Source organism: Scyliorhinus canicula, chromosome 20 (genome assembly GCF_902713615.1).
Source record: "Scyliorhinus canicula chromosome 20, sScyCan1.1, whole genome shotgun sequence".
NCBI classification, from domain to species: Eukaryota; Metazoa; Chordata; class Chondrichthyes; order Carcharhiniformes; family Scyliorhinidae; genus Scyliorhinus; species Scyliorhinus canicula.
In genome coordinates, this window is record NC_052165.1 from 18655568 (window position 1) to 18671006 (window position 15439).

Below are 15439 nucleotides of genomic sequence, written 5' to 3' on the forward strand. Positions count from 1 at the left end.
CGTGATCCAGATCAGCATATTTAAGTGAGTCAGTAAACTAATTTAAATATGCACAAGTATTCGAAGCGGAAATCTCCCGGCTCTCGGTATTCACCGGCCCCAACCCCGAGGCCTGACACCTGGGCGAATTAGTACTGGTCTCCAAAATAGAAATCAGATGTGATGGTCTCACCGGGACAGGGTCGGGGGGGGGGGGGGTGAGGGGGGTGTTCAGAGGCCATTGGAGCCCCCGGGTGGTCAGGGACATGGCAGGACAGTGTCCCAGCCCTGCCCCTGGTACCTACCCCAACCTGACATTGCAGGGGTGCCAGGTTGTCACTATCCGGATGCCAGGGGCAGTGCCTGGGTGCCAAGGGGCACAGACAGTGGGAGGGGCCTGACGTGGGTCATGCCCATGGAAGTGGTGAAGGGAGTTGTGAACCGTGAGGAGGGCCTGAAGGGGGCTTAAAGGTACAAGATCCTCAGCAACCCCATAACGGGGTATGCACACTTGGGCGGGTGGGGTGGGGAGGGGCGATGCCCCAATTCTGACGAGGATGGATGTGGGGTGAGGCACACTCATGCCTGGGTGGAATGGGTGGTGGCCACATGAACATTTTCCCATACCAGCCTCCCTGAACAGGCGCCGGAATGTGGCGACTAGGGGCTTTTCACAGTAACTTCATTTGAAGCCTACTTGTGACAATAAGCGATTTTCATTTTCATTTTAGTGATTGGGGGGAGGTTGCCCCTCTAGTGTCTGCGGGAGGGGGGATCACGATGTCAGGGGGTAGGGGTTGTGGGGGACCCTCAACTTGACTTTGAAATCTGCATATCCTTCAAAAATGGTGTCCCGATCACTGAGGAGCTGGTCTTGCCGACGACGTTAGTTCCCCACTGCAGAAAAATATTCTATGACTGGGATTTTTCAGTAATAATCTACCAAACAATTAAGTGTGGGTGGATACAGATCTGGATCGCTCCCAAACACCGGGGAGGAATCACCCCGTGAAATCTGCCCATTGGCACTTAGGGTGCGATCTACCGGCCATGCTGCTCCCAAAAAGCCGCGCGCCGTGGTACAACATGGTATGTAAACGCGGGAGACCCCGCTCCTCAGATATACCCGGCTCGTCACGCCTCGCTAGATCTAATGAGATCTTGCCAGGCGTGCAATGTGAAGCTTGCCCATTGTGGGCGGGATCACCTTTTGGCAAATCTGCATATTAGAGCGAGACAGCTGGTTTATTCTGAGGTAACCAAGGCCTTGGGATTCCTTCACCTTGGAGACCTTGGGTGAGTGCCGTTTAGTATTGGTCCCCACCAACGAGGACCAGACGGATGGCACTCATGGGCGTCTCCCACTCTGGGCAGAGTGACACCCTGGCACTGCCTAGCACCTTGCCAGTGCCAGCTATTTAAAAATGGCACCCCGATCTCTCCCTGCATTGATGAGTTTTGGCGAGCGGGCTCCTCAGTGCAGGAAATGGAACTAAATGCGGCCTCAGCCGCGTATATCCCGCTGAGGCTCGTATCTAAATAGAGCTGCGTTAGATAGCATTGTGTTTCTTGGCACTGCGAGAGCCAGGAAACATGCGGCTAAACGCGCTCGCTCTGGGACATAGTTCCCAATTATTTCGATTGTGTTTTTCGGGTGAATCGCGCCCCATGTTTTACATTCAGAGATTCACGAAGAAGAATCAATGGAGTCTGATGAATTGGATATTTGGCATACAAGTCGCATGCCCACAGTTACTCCATCACAAGTTGAGCCAGAACCTAGTGCAGATCCAAGTCAGAGTCAGATAGATATGTCTGATGAAGTGGAAATTTCAATTGAAGCTCAGGGGAAAATATCAGTTCCTGTGGAGAATACTTCTTCGACCCAGGCCCAGATGGGTCCAGGTCCTGCCCATGTTCTGGAAGTTTGGATCAAGAAAGGAGATGTCCTCTTAGGAATAGGAAACCAGTGGTTACGTTGGATTTGTAAATAAATGAAAAACAAGAAATATATGTATCGGAAAGAATTTAAACATTGTGTAATTTCTCATTAAGGAAGGAGGAGCGTAATAGCACCCTCTTGTGGCCATTGGTGTAAAAGTAATATGGGATTGGTTAGCTCAGTTGGCTGGTTCTTGATGTGGTGTGACACCAACAGCGTAGATTCAATCCCTGTACTATCTGAGGTTATCCAAGAAGGCCCTCGCCTTCTCAACCTTGACCCTTGCCTGAGGTGTGGTGACCCTCTGTTTAAGTGACCACCAGTCAGCTCTCTCTCAAAAGGGGAGAGCAGCCTATGGTCCTCGGGACTATGGTGACTTTAATTCCATATAGAATACATCAAATCAAACTGGGATAAACTTGTTTTGCTTGGTCCTTGATTTTACATTTCGCACAATGTCTCTTCTGCCCTGCAAAGATATCATAATCTGTGCCCCTCAAACTGTTCCCTCATGTCTATCCCTATAATCTGTATTCCTCAGATGATTCAGTTGCAATCTCCTGCCGTCCGCCCGTGGAAGGCAGCTGAAAAATTGCTTCTCTATGCTTCAACGCTGTCTAACTTTCACTTGTCGGATATTGGACAGCCCGTAATCCCTGCTTGCCATTCGCTTAATTGCCAAAGGTAGGCTTAACCCCATTCATCAGCATGCAAATTATCCATAACAAATTTCTTAACTATCTCAATGGCTTTCCATCTCATTCAAATAGGTTGATTGCCTCATTGCATATCCGACAGCCATTTAATCCAGCCATCCGTTCCCGTCATCAGGAATCCTTTCCGCCCCTCCTGCCCAATTCTGAGGTCTTCCCCATCAGAAAACCCATTTCAGGGCAGCACGGTGGTGCAGTGGGTTAGCCCTGCTGCCTCACGGCGCCGAGGTCCCAGGTTCGATCCCGGCTCTGGGTCACTGTCCGTGTGGAGTTTGCACATTCTCCCCGTGTTTGTGTGGGTTTCGCCCCCCACAACCCAAAGATGTGCAGGGTAGGTGGATTGGCCACGCTAAACTGCCCCTTAATTGGAAAAAATGAATTGGGTACTCTAAATTTATTTAAAAAAAAACACACTTCAGCAGGTTGCACTAAATAATTCCATCCTTTGTAAACCATCTGCCTAGATTTGTCAGAAAATGTGCTTTTGGCAATTGTGAAAATGCATGTGTGTGACATAGTGATATGTGATACAGACTTTATTACTTCTTTGTTATTAATGCTGATGAGTTGACGTCAAACATCTCCCTCGTTTATATTTGGGGCTGCGTTTGGATTGAGTAAGATCAGCAATGTGGGCAACCTCGCCTCCCCCTGCCCCCCAAGCCCCGCTATCATTGCTCTCTCCCTACCCACATAAAGGGAGCCCCTCAATGTGGTTCCCTGGATGCCCTGCCCCTGGCAGTAGCAACGTGGTAGTGCCAACCCACTGGACACTGCCCAACCATGTCCCTTACCACCCAGGGGCTTTACTCACCTCTGAGCCATCATGTGGTCATCTGTGGTCATCATGACCAGTTTCTGTTTCTGGAAACCAGTAGTGATTCCTGCCGCCGTGGTGTCACGCCAGTGAGGGGTGAACCGGGAAACAATGGCATAAAGTGGTCATTGAATATTCAAATCCATGATAATGCATGGTAATCAGATTTACACCTTCGCTCGGCATGAACTGATTACGTCAATGGGGAGGGCCTGGGAAACATTGCATTCTTGGTTCTAAGGATTAATTAGTTCTTATTGACACATCCTAAAATCAGCTCAAATCTGAATCTGGGCGAAAGAAGTTTAAAGAATCATAGACTTTACAGTGCAGAATGAGGTCAGTTGGCCCATCGAGTCTGCACCGTCTCTTAAAAAGAGCACCCCACCCAAGCCCACACCTCCACCCTATCCCCGAAACCCAGACTAACCTTTTTGGACACTAAGGGCAATTTAGCACGGTCAATCCACTTAACCTGCACTTCTTTGGACTGCGGGAGGAAACCGGAGCACCCGGAGGAAACCCACGCAGACACAGGGAGAACATGTAGACTCCACACAGACAGTGACCCAAGCCGGAATCGAACCTGGGACCCTGGAGCTGTGAAGCAACTGTGCTAACCACTGTGCTACTGTGCCGCCCTGACTGAATCATCCGAACTTTATAAACTCCAGTTTGAATGGCTTAAATTTTGCAGAGAGGGCTCTCCACTAGGATTATTATTTTCCCCAGACATACTAATGTACAGCAAGAAGTACAACTCAGAATTTCTGTCTCTGCATCGATTTTGGTAGTTGGAACTAATTAGCATTGTGTAGGCAGCCAGCAGATCTGATCAATCTGCTTAGAGGCAGCTTGCTGTTGGGAGGGTGGGAAATCTGCTGCTCTCAGCATCCAGCAACAGCTAAAAAGGGATGACTGTGAAAATGGGGGAGTCAATGGAACAACTTATTTCAGAGAAATTTCTAAATAAAGAAAACAGCAAGGAATTGAAGGAATGCTGGAGACTTAAACTCCCAAAAGCATTAAGGAAATATTTACCAGACTCACTTCCTGGTTTCCATTGCTGCAGCTTAAGATCTGTTTAAGTAGCATCGGAAACAGTCACCTCCCGTTTTGAATCAGTCTTGATCTGTGGTTGAAGCAGTAATAGCGCTCAACATTGCATTGATGTCTTAACTGCATCATTTGACCTTTATTTACATAAATTCATCAGGCTTCTGCCTGTTTTATTTTAGGAGCCCAAATGTAGGTTTGCTTAAAAATCGACCTCCAGGCCTTCAGAAACTTTTCAATTTCTTTTCACGCTGATCCATCCCCCGTCCCATTTCCCACAGAGGGCAGCCGGAAGATGAACAGGTTGCTTGGAACAAATACCCTTCGAGTATATTGATGTCTGAGAGATCTGGGCCAAGTCAATGAACTCTTTCTGGGGGTAGAAATTTACTGCCGAATTTCAAGGGGTAAAATTGGTTAAGGGAGTGCTCACTATGCCTGCACGAGTTCAGAGAAGAGTGGCAGATGGAAACGGGCACCTGGGAAAGTGGCCAATTTGGGAAGGGAGCAGTGCTTATGATGTCGATTTTTTCAACAATACCGAGAATAAGACTCCACACAGTTGAATATTTATGTCATGTTGAATACTTTCAATACCTTATATGATCTTTTTAAAGACAAAAATGATTTGATATGTCTTATCTATTGTGTAATACATATCGCACATGGTTGAGCAATAGTGCGAATAAACCATTGTCTGAATTTCTTAGCTCCCGAACCTCCAGTGGACTTGCAATTTGTTGAAAAGGACGAGAACTCAATATACCTATTTTGGAAGCCGCCAAGAGGTGATTTTGACACTTTTGAGGTGAGTGAAACTTTTGTTAAAGTTTTGGCTGACTACAGTGACAGTTTCCTTTCAATTTGAAGTACATCCACTCAATTGGAAAGCTAATTGCTGAATATTTTGTTTTCCTTGTTATGATTGAATGTAGGAACCTAATGTTGCTTTACTCAGTTTACACTTTAGACCTCTCTCTGGAATGATGCCATGATTTAATATTTAATGAGGGAAGCATTAATAGACGGGTCATCTAACAATGTGGGTTTACGTAAACCAGATTAAATTCTTTATCATTTAAAATTAATTCATGAACAGTGTGTTCCTTCAGTCATATTGGAATTTTGTTGTAATAATCGAAAAGGAGTTCTGGCAAATAGTTTTAAAGGATAAAAACTAACGTGAAGAACTTTTTTTGTTTTAAGTGCAGTATTTATCGTAAAGTTTGTAACTTATTTTCACATGAGTTTCGTTGGCTTTATTACTTTGATCAGACTTTACTTTATAGTTAGATGTCCCTTAAACTAGCAATAAATAATAATACGGGAGTGACCACTGCACAGTCCTTGTGGAGACAAAGGCCCGTCCTCACATTGAGGATGTCCTACATTATATTGTTTGACACTGTCACCGTGTTACATGGGAAAGAATTCTAACTAACCTTGCAACTCATGAATGGGCAATCATGAGGTGTTGTGCGCCATCAGCATCATCAGAAGCGGCACTTGCTTAGCAATAACCTGCTGGCTGACGTTCAGTTTGCATTCTGCCTGGGTCACTCATTTACTCATCTCATTATAGCCTTAGTTCACACATGGACAAATGAGCTGAACTCCAGAGAGGAGGTGAGAGTGACTGCCTTTAACATCAATGCAGCATTTGATCAAGTGTCATATCAAGGAGCCATAGCAAACCTGGAGTCAATAGGAATCAGGGGAAAACTCTCCGCTGGCTGGAGTTATACCTCGCTCATAGGAAGTTGGTTGTGGTTGGAGGTCAATCATCGCAGTTTCAGGACATCTCTGCAGGAGTTCCTCAGGGTAGTGATGTAGGCCCTCCCCTCTTTAACAACCTTCCTTCCATCATAAATCAGTGGGGATATTGCATAATGTTCAGCACCATTTGTGACCCCTCAGATACTGAAGCAGGCCATGTCTAAATGCAGGAAGATCTGGATAACATCCAATTTTGGGCTGACAGATGGCAAGTAGCAATCGTGCCAGATGAGTATCCTGGGGGTTACCTTTGTAGAAACTGAATTGGGCTATCCATATAAATTTTGTGGCTCACAAGGTCAGAGGCTAGGGACCTGCAATGAGTAACTCATCTCCTGACTCCCATCTCCTGTGCACCATCCACAAGGCTCAAGTCAGGGGTGTGATGGAATACTCTCCACTGTCATACATTCATAAGATATAGGAGCAGAATTAAGCCATGTGGCCATTGAGTCTGCCCCGCCATTCGATCATGGCTGACTTCACCCTTGCCTTAACTCCACCGTCCTTACTGTTGTATATAACCTTTCATCACACTACCAATTAATATTCTGTGTAGCTCCTCCTTAAATTTACTCACTATTCCAGCATCCACTGCATTCTGGGGTAGCGAATTCGAAAGATTCAGAACCCTTTGGGAGAAGTAGTTTCTCTTCAACTCCATTTGAAATTTGCTACCTCTTATCCTAAGACTATGACCTTTCGTTCTAGAATGCCCCACAAGCGAAAGCATCGCTCCACGTCTACTTTAGCCACACCTTTTATCATCTTGTACACTTCAATTTGATCTCCCTTCATTTTTCTAAACTCAAGAGAATATAGGCCTAAACTGTTCAATCTCTCTTCATACGACAAACCACTGATCTCTGGAATCAATCTAGTGAACCTCCTCTGAAATGCCTCCAATGCCACTACATCTTTCCTCAAATAAGGGGACCTAAATTGTGCACAATGTGGTCTTACCAACGCCTTGTATAGTTGCAACAACACTTCCTTCCCTTTATTCTCTATTCCTTTAGCTATAAATGCCAACATTCCATTCGCTTTCTTTATTATCTGCTGCATCTGTATACTTTCCTGGATAAGTGCAGCTCGCACAACAATCAAGAAGCTCAACACCATGCAGAACAAAACAGCCCGCTTGACTGGCACCCCACCCACAAACATTCAGTGCTTCCACCACCGAAACACAATGGCAGCATTGTGTACCATTGGCAAGATGCACTGCTGGGACTCACCAAGGCTCCTTAATACAGCAACTTACAAACGCACGACCATTAACATCTAGAAGGGCAAGGCTGCCAGACACATAGGATCATCACCACTGGGTGGGTGAAAATCCTGGAACCCCTTCCCTAACAGCACTGTGGATGTACCTTCACAGGATGGACTGCAGCGGTTGATGAACTCAGCACCTTTGCAAGGGCAATTAGGGATGTACCTTTAAATGCTGACTGAGCCAGTGACACTCACATCTCACAAATTAATTTTAAAATTGCTGAGAGCAAATGCAGGATTTCATCAACTACCCATCACTAATCCAACAGCAGATGTTCTGGCTTTGTGGGCAGCGCTCAACCAAACCTACAATGGGAAAGGGTGATGTGGCCACCTGCTCCATATGTAGAAGATGAGGGATGATCAGAAGTGCAATTGTGGCCATGACTCTCAGATCATGGAACACATCACATCAATCTGCTCACTAAGATCTGTTGCAGGAGGTACCTTATTTTTCCATTCAGCCTCTCGGGAGGCCATCCAGTGGATATTTTGTTCAGGTTGTACAGTGAACCTGTAGGCCTGCATTAAAACATTCCATGCAGACACCCTTCTTTTCAGATGTTACAATGGCCCACAGCTCTGAGCTCCGTACTTGGGACCAACGATGCACTGGGGGTCGGCACCCCCCCCCCCCCCTCTCCGAATGTCCCGTGGTAAGGATTACATGGCAATTACCCAGGAAGTTCAAACTTCCATTGGGCAACCTCCCTGCAATGGGAACCATTCAAATATCACAAGGTTCAGAAGGTTCTGACTGTCTTGCAGCAATAATTAGAAGAATTAATACCATTTCTAACTCCCAGCTAGCTGTGGTATTGACTCTCTCCCCAACCCCCTTGCGCCCCATGGGACCCCAGGATGCTCTCCCCTCCTCTCCTGCCCCCACTGACCACCCTCTGACCACTGGACCCCACCACTGATCACCCCTTTGACTCCCCCATCTGATCATCCACCGCAGTTCAACCACCTGACCCAGTTCAACACTCCGACTCCTCTAACTAACTGACCAAGCCCCGAAGAACCAAACGCACCTCTTCAGCCCTCCAATTCTAACGACTTACCGAACAAATGTTCCTCCTCTCTGGCTTCTCAAACTGGCTGGACTTTTAAACTTATCTGCTCTACGGCAACTAGTGCCACAAAAAGTCCTCTCCTGCCGCCTACACAAGGGCCTCAGGAACCCATTTCATTACACTGTCATCACCAGGTCAAAGGCTAGGAATCCTACAGCGAGTAACTCACCTCCTGACGCCCCCCCCCCCCTCCTCTCCCCCCCCCCCCCCCCCAAACAAAAGCCTGACCACCATCTACACGGCACAAGTCAAGAGTGTAATGGAATACTCCCCACGCCTGGATGAGTGCAGCGCCAACAACACTCAAGAAGCTCGACACAATCCAGGACAAAGCAACCTATTTGATTGCTCCTCGTTCCACAAACATTCAGACCCTCCACCATCGATGAACACCAGCCACGTGTACCATCCCCAAGATGCACTGCAGTAACTCACCAAGGTTCACTTTCCAGCACCTTCCAAATCCACAACCACTAACATCAAGAAGGACAAGACCAACAGATACCTGGGAACCCCACCACCTGGAGGTTCCCCTCCAGGTCACTCACCACCCTACAACGGTTCAAGAAGGCAACTTACTCCCACCTTCTGAAGAGCAAATATGGATGGACAATAAATGCTGGCCGAACTGGCAATGCGCACATCCCGTAAATTAATTTTTAAAAAGCTTGGCCTGAGTCGGAAGACCAAGTGAGAAAGGGGCGCCTGGATTTCAAGCTAAGGAACTAGGAGTGTCTCCGATTGCCGCTCCACGGAGGTCATGGTGATGTTACTTGGTTGTGTTGAGGAGACCTAACTGTTTAGGTGAAATATGATGGTTTTCCTTTCTTAAATAACAAAGGCAGAATAATCAATATTTGGATCATTTTTTGTAAAGTGCAAACTACATTCAGTTGCATATCCCTCTATTTATATTTTCCGAAACTATATAAATCCATATATTTTTGCACCTGTGGCACATAGATGAATCAAAATGCTGTTCCTAAAATTGTAATATTGACTTTATTCACAGTTAAGGTACCATTTATCTGTAATCAATGGAACTACATATGGAACAATTCTCCGTGGCACCAGTTTCATGATCAAAGATCTCGTTCCAGGAGCGGAATACGTATTTCAAATAAAAACAATTAAAGGGATGGAGAAGAGTGTAATAATTGAGAAAAGGCTAAAAAGAAGTAAGAATTTGAATATTTTTCTCATTCTCCTTATCGATCCTCAAGTGAATTTGAAAGAATATGGAAGTTAGTTTCCACGGGGTTCCTTGAACTTGTTTGCTGTAATTTCAGTGGAAGAGCTTCTGCATCCAAGACTTTTTCAAGGCTTCCCTGTTGAGGTACGACAACCAATCGGGAAAATCACCATAGAAATGCCCCCTTAAACTATTGCAAACAGAAAATTACTTGGATTTGTATAACACCTTTCAATTCCTCGGTACATCCCAAAACTGTTGGTAACCAATGAATTGCTTTTAAGTGTGGATACTGTTATATAAAGGACAATGACGACAACAATTTGCATTTAAAGTTAAATGTCCAAAGATTTGTTGTAAAAAAACATTTGGCATCAAGCTGCAAAAGGAGCTATAAGAGGAAGTGACCAAAAACTTGGTCAAAGTGATAAATCATCTTACAAGATGAAAGAGAGGCAGAGGTTTAGGGAGGGAGAGTTTAGGGTGTTTTGAAGGCAAGACCACTATTGGTGGCAGCACGGTGTTACAGTGTTCAGCACTGCTGCCTCACAGCACTGTGGACCCGGGTTTGATTCCAGCCTTGGGTGACTGCGTGGCGTCTGCACATTCTCCCCGTTTCTGCTGGGTTCTCCGGTTTCCTCCCACAGTCCAAAGCTATGCAGATTAGGTGGATTGGCCAATGATAAAAATTGCCCCTTGGTGTCCAAAAGATGTGTAAGTTAGGTGGGGTTATGGGGATAGGGTGGGGGAGTGTACCTAATTAGGTTGCTCTTTCGAAGGGCCTGTGCAGACCCAAAGGGCTGAATGGCCTTCTTCTGCACTGTAGGGATTCTATGGATTCTGTGGTAGAGTGACTAAAGTCAGGGATGCTTAGAAAATGCTTGAAATACTTAGCATCTTGGCGAGAGACCTTTTGTCACAGACCTGAAACGTTAACCCACTCGCTCTCTTCTTTCCCTGCAGATGCTGCCAGAACTGCTGAGCATTTCCAGCATTTACTGTTTATATTTGCATTTAAAGTTAAATGTCCGAAGATTTGTTGTCAAAAGAAATTTGAGGTTTCCAGCATCCGCAGTATTTTGCTTTTGTTGCAGCAAACATATGGAGTGATGGGTGAATAGGAACTGCTGTGAGTCAGGACATTAGAGTTGTGGATTACAAAGGGGGAGGCAAGCTATGGGCTGGATTTTCTTGCAAGACACTGTGCAGTTCGGTTCATGATAGCAACCCCCCGTCTTTGCCTACTCCCTTTTGTTGAATTTGATGGTAAGCAACTTCTGGGGCTTGTTAGGTGTCTTTATCAATACTCCTTAATCATGCTCACCAGAGCAGACGGTTTCAATAGACAAACCTACACATCCTGCAGACTGAAATTAAATCTTTATGCGTTAAGGGCATGTGATATATCAGGTGACTTGTTGAGCACTCTATCCTTTCACTGTAAACTTGCATCAATTTGTGCATAAAATGTCATAAAGTGTCACTCACTTCAGAACATGGATTATATCAGCAAGACATTTTCCATATTTGACTGCTTTTCAAAATCAGGTTTATAAAAATGAGCTGTCCAATCAATGCATTGATTAATATAATACTTGGGGGGTGAGATGCACTTAATGAGATGGACTAGGTAAAGATGAACCCTCTTGGTGATCCTTGATGAATTTGAGTTAAATTGATGCTGAGAAATTTTGTTCAACAGTAAAAGCAGAATGCTGGAAATAAGCATATCCCTGTGTGCCATGGCATGATGACTGATCACTTAACACACCTGCCAACTTATTATAATCGGATCTTTGGACAATTGATACCTGTTTTGAAATTCAGTCTGTTAAATGAAGCCAATCAGCTAAACAATACCAATACAACACCTTTTGTGTATGGCATTAATTCGCCACCGTGCCGATTTGGAGTAAGCATGCTAAGCTGTCAGTCTGTTTGTGGTTGGTTAATTGCCTTTTACAGAAATTTGCACTTTGAAGGAATTGGGTAGAATCATTGGGAGCGAAAGAGAGCAGCAGTTTCAATTAGAAACAAGGGGGTTCAATTATTTGAAGCTTAATATTCACAAGCGACTGCATTGCGAAGGACCTGCTTCGAACCATTTTTCTTGCTTCCGGGAAGGATTCCTTCAAATTATGCTTAAAATGGCTACCTCCTGACTTCTATAGCCCCGCCTTGGTGGTCAGGTTCAGGAACCAAAAGTAGCAAAGTGAACAGAAATAACAGCGCATAGGGCAGCACGCTGGCGCAGTGGTTAGCATTGCTGCCCCACGGCACCGAGGTCCCAGGTTCGATCCCGGCTCTGGGTCACTGTCCGTGTGGAGTTTGCACGTTCTCCTCATGTTTGCGTGGGTTTCGTCCCCACAACCCAAAGATGTGCTGGTTAGGCATTTTGGCCAAGCTAAATTGCCCCTTAATTGGAAAAAATTAATTGGGTACTCTAAATTTATTAAAAAAAAGAAGTAACAACGCATGTTATTATATCACCCCTGCTTACAATTAATCATTAACCCCCCCCCCCCCCCCTTATTCCCATGATTGGGACTGACTTCAAAAATTGTCAAAACTCCTGTAAGCAACAGGAGATTATGGCCAGCATCATGGCGTAGGTTACAGATGTAACAATTTTCAAAGCCCTCCCACGCAGATACCAGAGAGGAAGTATAACTTAAACACACATTGCTTGGGAGATAATACTGTTAAATTTTCTGTAATATATTAAAAACAGTAAATTTTCACACACTTCTTCTTGACCTTGCAGTTGAGGCACTATCAATTACGACGAGACGAGAGTAGAATGTAATTGAGGCTTTATTACACGGAGATGTGTTGCCTCCTATAGCAGCTGACGAAATGGCTGTTGTTCGGAGAGCCCACACATTTATACTCCACCTACTGGGCGGAGCCAACAGGCAGGGATCTAACCCCGTACCTGTAGTACAGAGGCCTTACTGTAAAATCCATACATACAATATAATACACAGTGGTGACTACCACATTCACCCCCTGTTAAAAATGAGGCCAGCGGGGGTGGTGGGAAACTATATACATACAGATGGCATTTAAAAATTACAGAGAAGGTTACAATTTTAGACGATCCGCGCCTGGATCTGTCGTCGAGAACACCGCAGTGCTGGTGGCGACTCAGGCGTCGGCTTAGTCTTCGGTGACTCTGGGAGTGTGTCGGAATCCTCTTCATCCAGAAATGGGAGCAAAAGGGAGGACGGATTGTCCTGGAGTGGGGGCTGCGGTGGGGTGCGCTGGGGGAAGGGAGGGTGGCGCCGGGGCAGGTGTGTGTGTGGGGACCCAACTGGTGCCAGGTCCCTGAGGGAGACTGTGTCTTGGCGGCCGTCGGGGTACGCTACATAGGCGTTCTGCGGATTGGCGTGGAGTAGCTGTACCCTCTCAACCAATGGATCCACTTTGTGGAGTCGCACGTGTTTACGGAGGAGAACGGGTCCTGGAGCTGCCAGCCACGTTGGGAGCGAAACCCCGGAGGTGGACTTCCTGGGGAAGGTAAAGAGACGTTCATGGGAGGTTTTGTTAGTCGCGGTGCATAGGAGCAACCGAATGGAGTGAAGTGTGTCGGGAAGGACCTCCTGCCAGCGGGAGGCCGGAAGATTCCTGGACCGTAGGGCCAGCTGGACAGCCCTCCAGACCGTCCCATTCTCCCGCTCCACCTGCCGGTTTCCCCGGGGTTGTAGCTGATCGTCCTGCCCGAGGCAATTCCCCTGTTGAGCAGGTACTGGTGCAGCTCATCGCTCATAAATGAGGATCCCCAGTCGCTGTGGACGTAGGCGAGGAAACTGAACAGAGCAAAGATGGTGTTGAGCGCTTTGATGACGGTGGCAGACGTCATATCGGGGCATGGGATGGCAAAGGGGAATTGGGAATATTTGTCGACCACACTGACAAAGTGCGTGTTGCGTTTGGTGGAGGGGAGGGGCCCTTTGAAGACCACGCTGAGGGGTTCAAAGGGGCGGGAGGCCTTCACCAGGCGCGCACGGTCTGGCCAGTAGAAGTGCCGTTTACACTCCGAGCAGACCTGGCAGTCTCTGGTGATAGCCCTGACTTCCTCGCTGGAGTAGGGCAGATTGTAGGCCTTTATGAAGTGAAAGCAACGGTGACCCCTGGGTGACAGAGTTCATCATGCAGGGTCCGGTGTCGGTCCACTTGTGCGCTGGCACATGTACCTCGGGACAGGGCATCGGGGGGCTCGTTGAACTTACCACTGCGATACAAAAACTCGTAATTGTAGGTGGAGAGCTCGATCCTCCACCTCAAGGTTTTATCATTTTTGATCTTACCGCGCTGTGTGTTGTTAAACATGAAGGCAACCGACTGTTGGTCAGTGAGGAGAGTGAATCTCCTGCTGGCCAGGTAATGCCTCCAATGTTGCACAGCTTCTACTATGGCTTGGGCCTCCTTTTCGACAGAGGAGTGCCGAATTTCGGAAGCATGGAGGGTGCGGGGTAGACTGCCACGGACCTGCGTGACTGGTTGAGGGTGGCGGCCAGAGTGACGTCTGATGCATCGCTCTCGACTTCTAAGGGGAGCGTCTCGTCAACCGCGTGCATCGCGGCCTTTGCGATGTTGGCCTTGATACGGTTGAAGGCCCGGTGAGCCTCGGCCGTCAGTGGGAAAACGGTGGATTGAATGAGTGGGCGGGCCTTGTCCGTATAGTTTGGGACCCACTGGGCGTATTACGAAAAGAACAACAGACATCGTTTGAGTGCTGGGGCAGTGGAGGAGGGGGAGTTCCATGAAGGGGTGCCTACGATCGAGGTTGGGCCCTAACACTCCATTCTGAACCAAATAGCCGAGGATGGCTAATCGGTTCATGCTGAACATGCACTTCTCCTTGTTGTAAGTTAGGTTGAGGAGAGTGGTGGTGTGGAGAAATTTGGAAAGGTTAGCGTCGTGGGCCTGCTGGTCGTGGCCACAGATGGTGACGTCCAGGTATGGGAAAGTGGCCCGCAGTCCGTACCGGTCAACCATTCGGTCCATCTCCCATTGGAAGACTGAGACCCCTTTGGTGACGCCGCAGGGAACCCTAAGGAAATGGTAAAGGTGTCAGTCTGCTTCAAGCGCAGTGTATGGGCGGTCCACCTTACGGATGGGGAGCTGGTGGTAGGCAGATTTCAGGTCCACTGTCGAGAAGAACCGATACTGTGCAATCTGATTGACCATATCAGATATGCGTGGGAGGGGGTACGTGTCGAGCTGCGTGTACTGATAGATGGTCTGACTGTAGTCAACGACCATCCTGTTTTTTCCCCCGGTTTTTACCACTACCACTTGGGCTCTCCAGGGGCTGTTGCTGGCTTCGATAGTACCTTCCCACAGCAGCTGCTGGACCTCAGACCTGATGAAGGTCCTGTCCTGGGCGCTGTACCGTCTGCTCCTGGTGGTGACGGGTTTGCAATCCGGGGTTAGGTTCACAAAAAGGGAAGGCGGGTCGACCTTAAGGGTCGCGAGGCCGCAAATAGTAAGGGGTGGTAAGGGCCCGTCAAATTTCAGGGTTAGGCTCTGGAGGCCGAGTAGCAAGGCAGCACAGAGGTTGGGGAGAACGTCGAGACGGAAGCCGCTGAACTCTACGCCCTGGAC

At 47.2% G+C, this 15439-nt stretch overlaps 1 protein-coding gene across 1 annotated transcript in view; it reads left to right on the forward strand.

The window, feature by feature from the left end:
- Nucleotides 1-15439, forward strand: part of ptprq (protein tyrosine phosphatase receptor type Q) — a 247980-nt gene that overhangs the window by 68695 nt on the left and 163846 nt on the right. The window contains exons 16-17 of the mRNA XM_038781370.1: nucleotides 5218-5315; nucleotides 9650-9881. Of these exons, the coding sequence (XP_038637298.1) occupies nucleotides 5218-5315; nucleotides 9650-9881 (330 nt within the window). The remainder of the gene's footprint in view (nucleotides 1-5217; nucleotides 5316-9649; nucleotides 9882-15439) is intronic.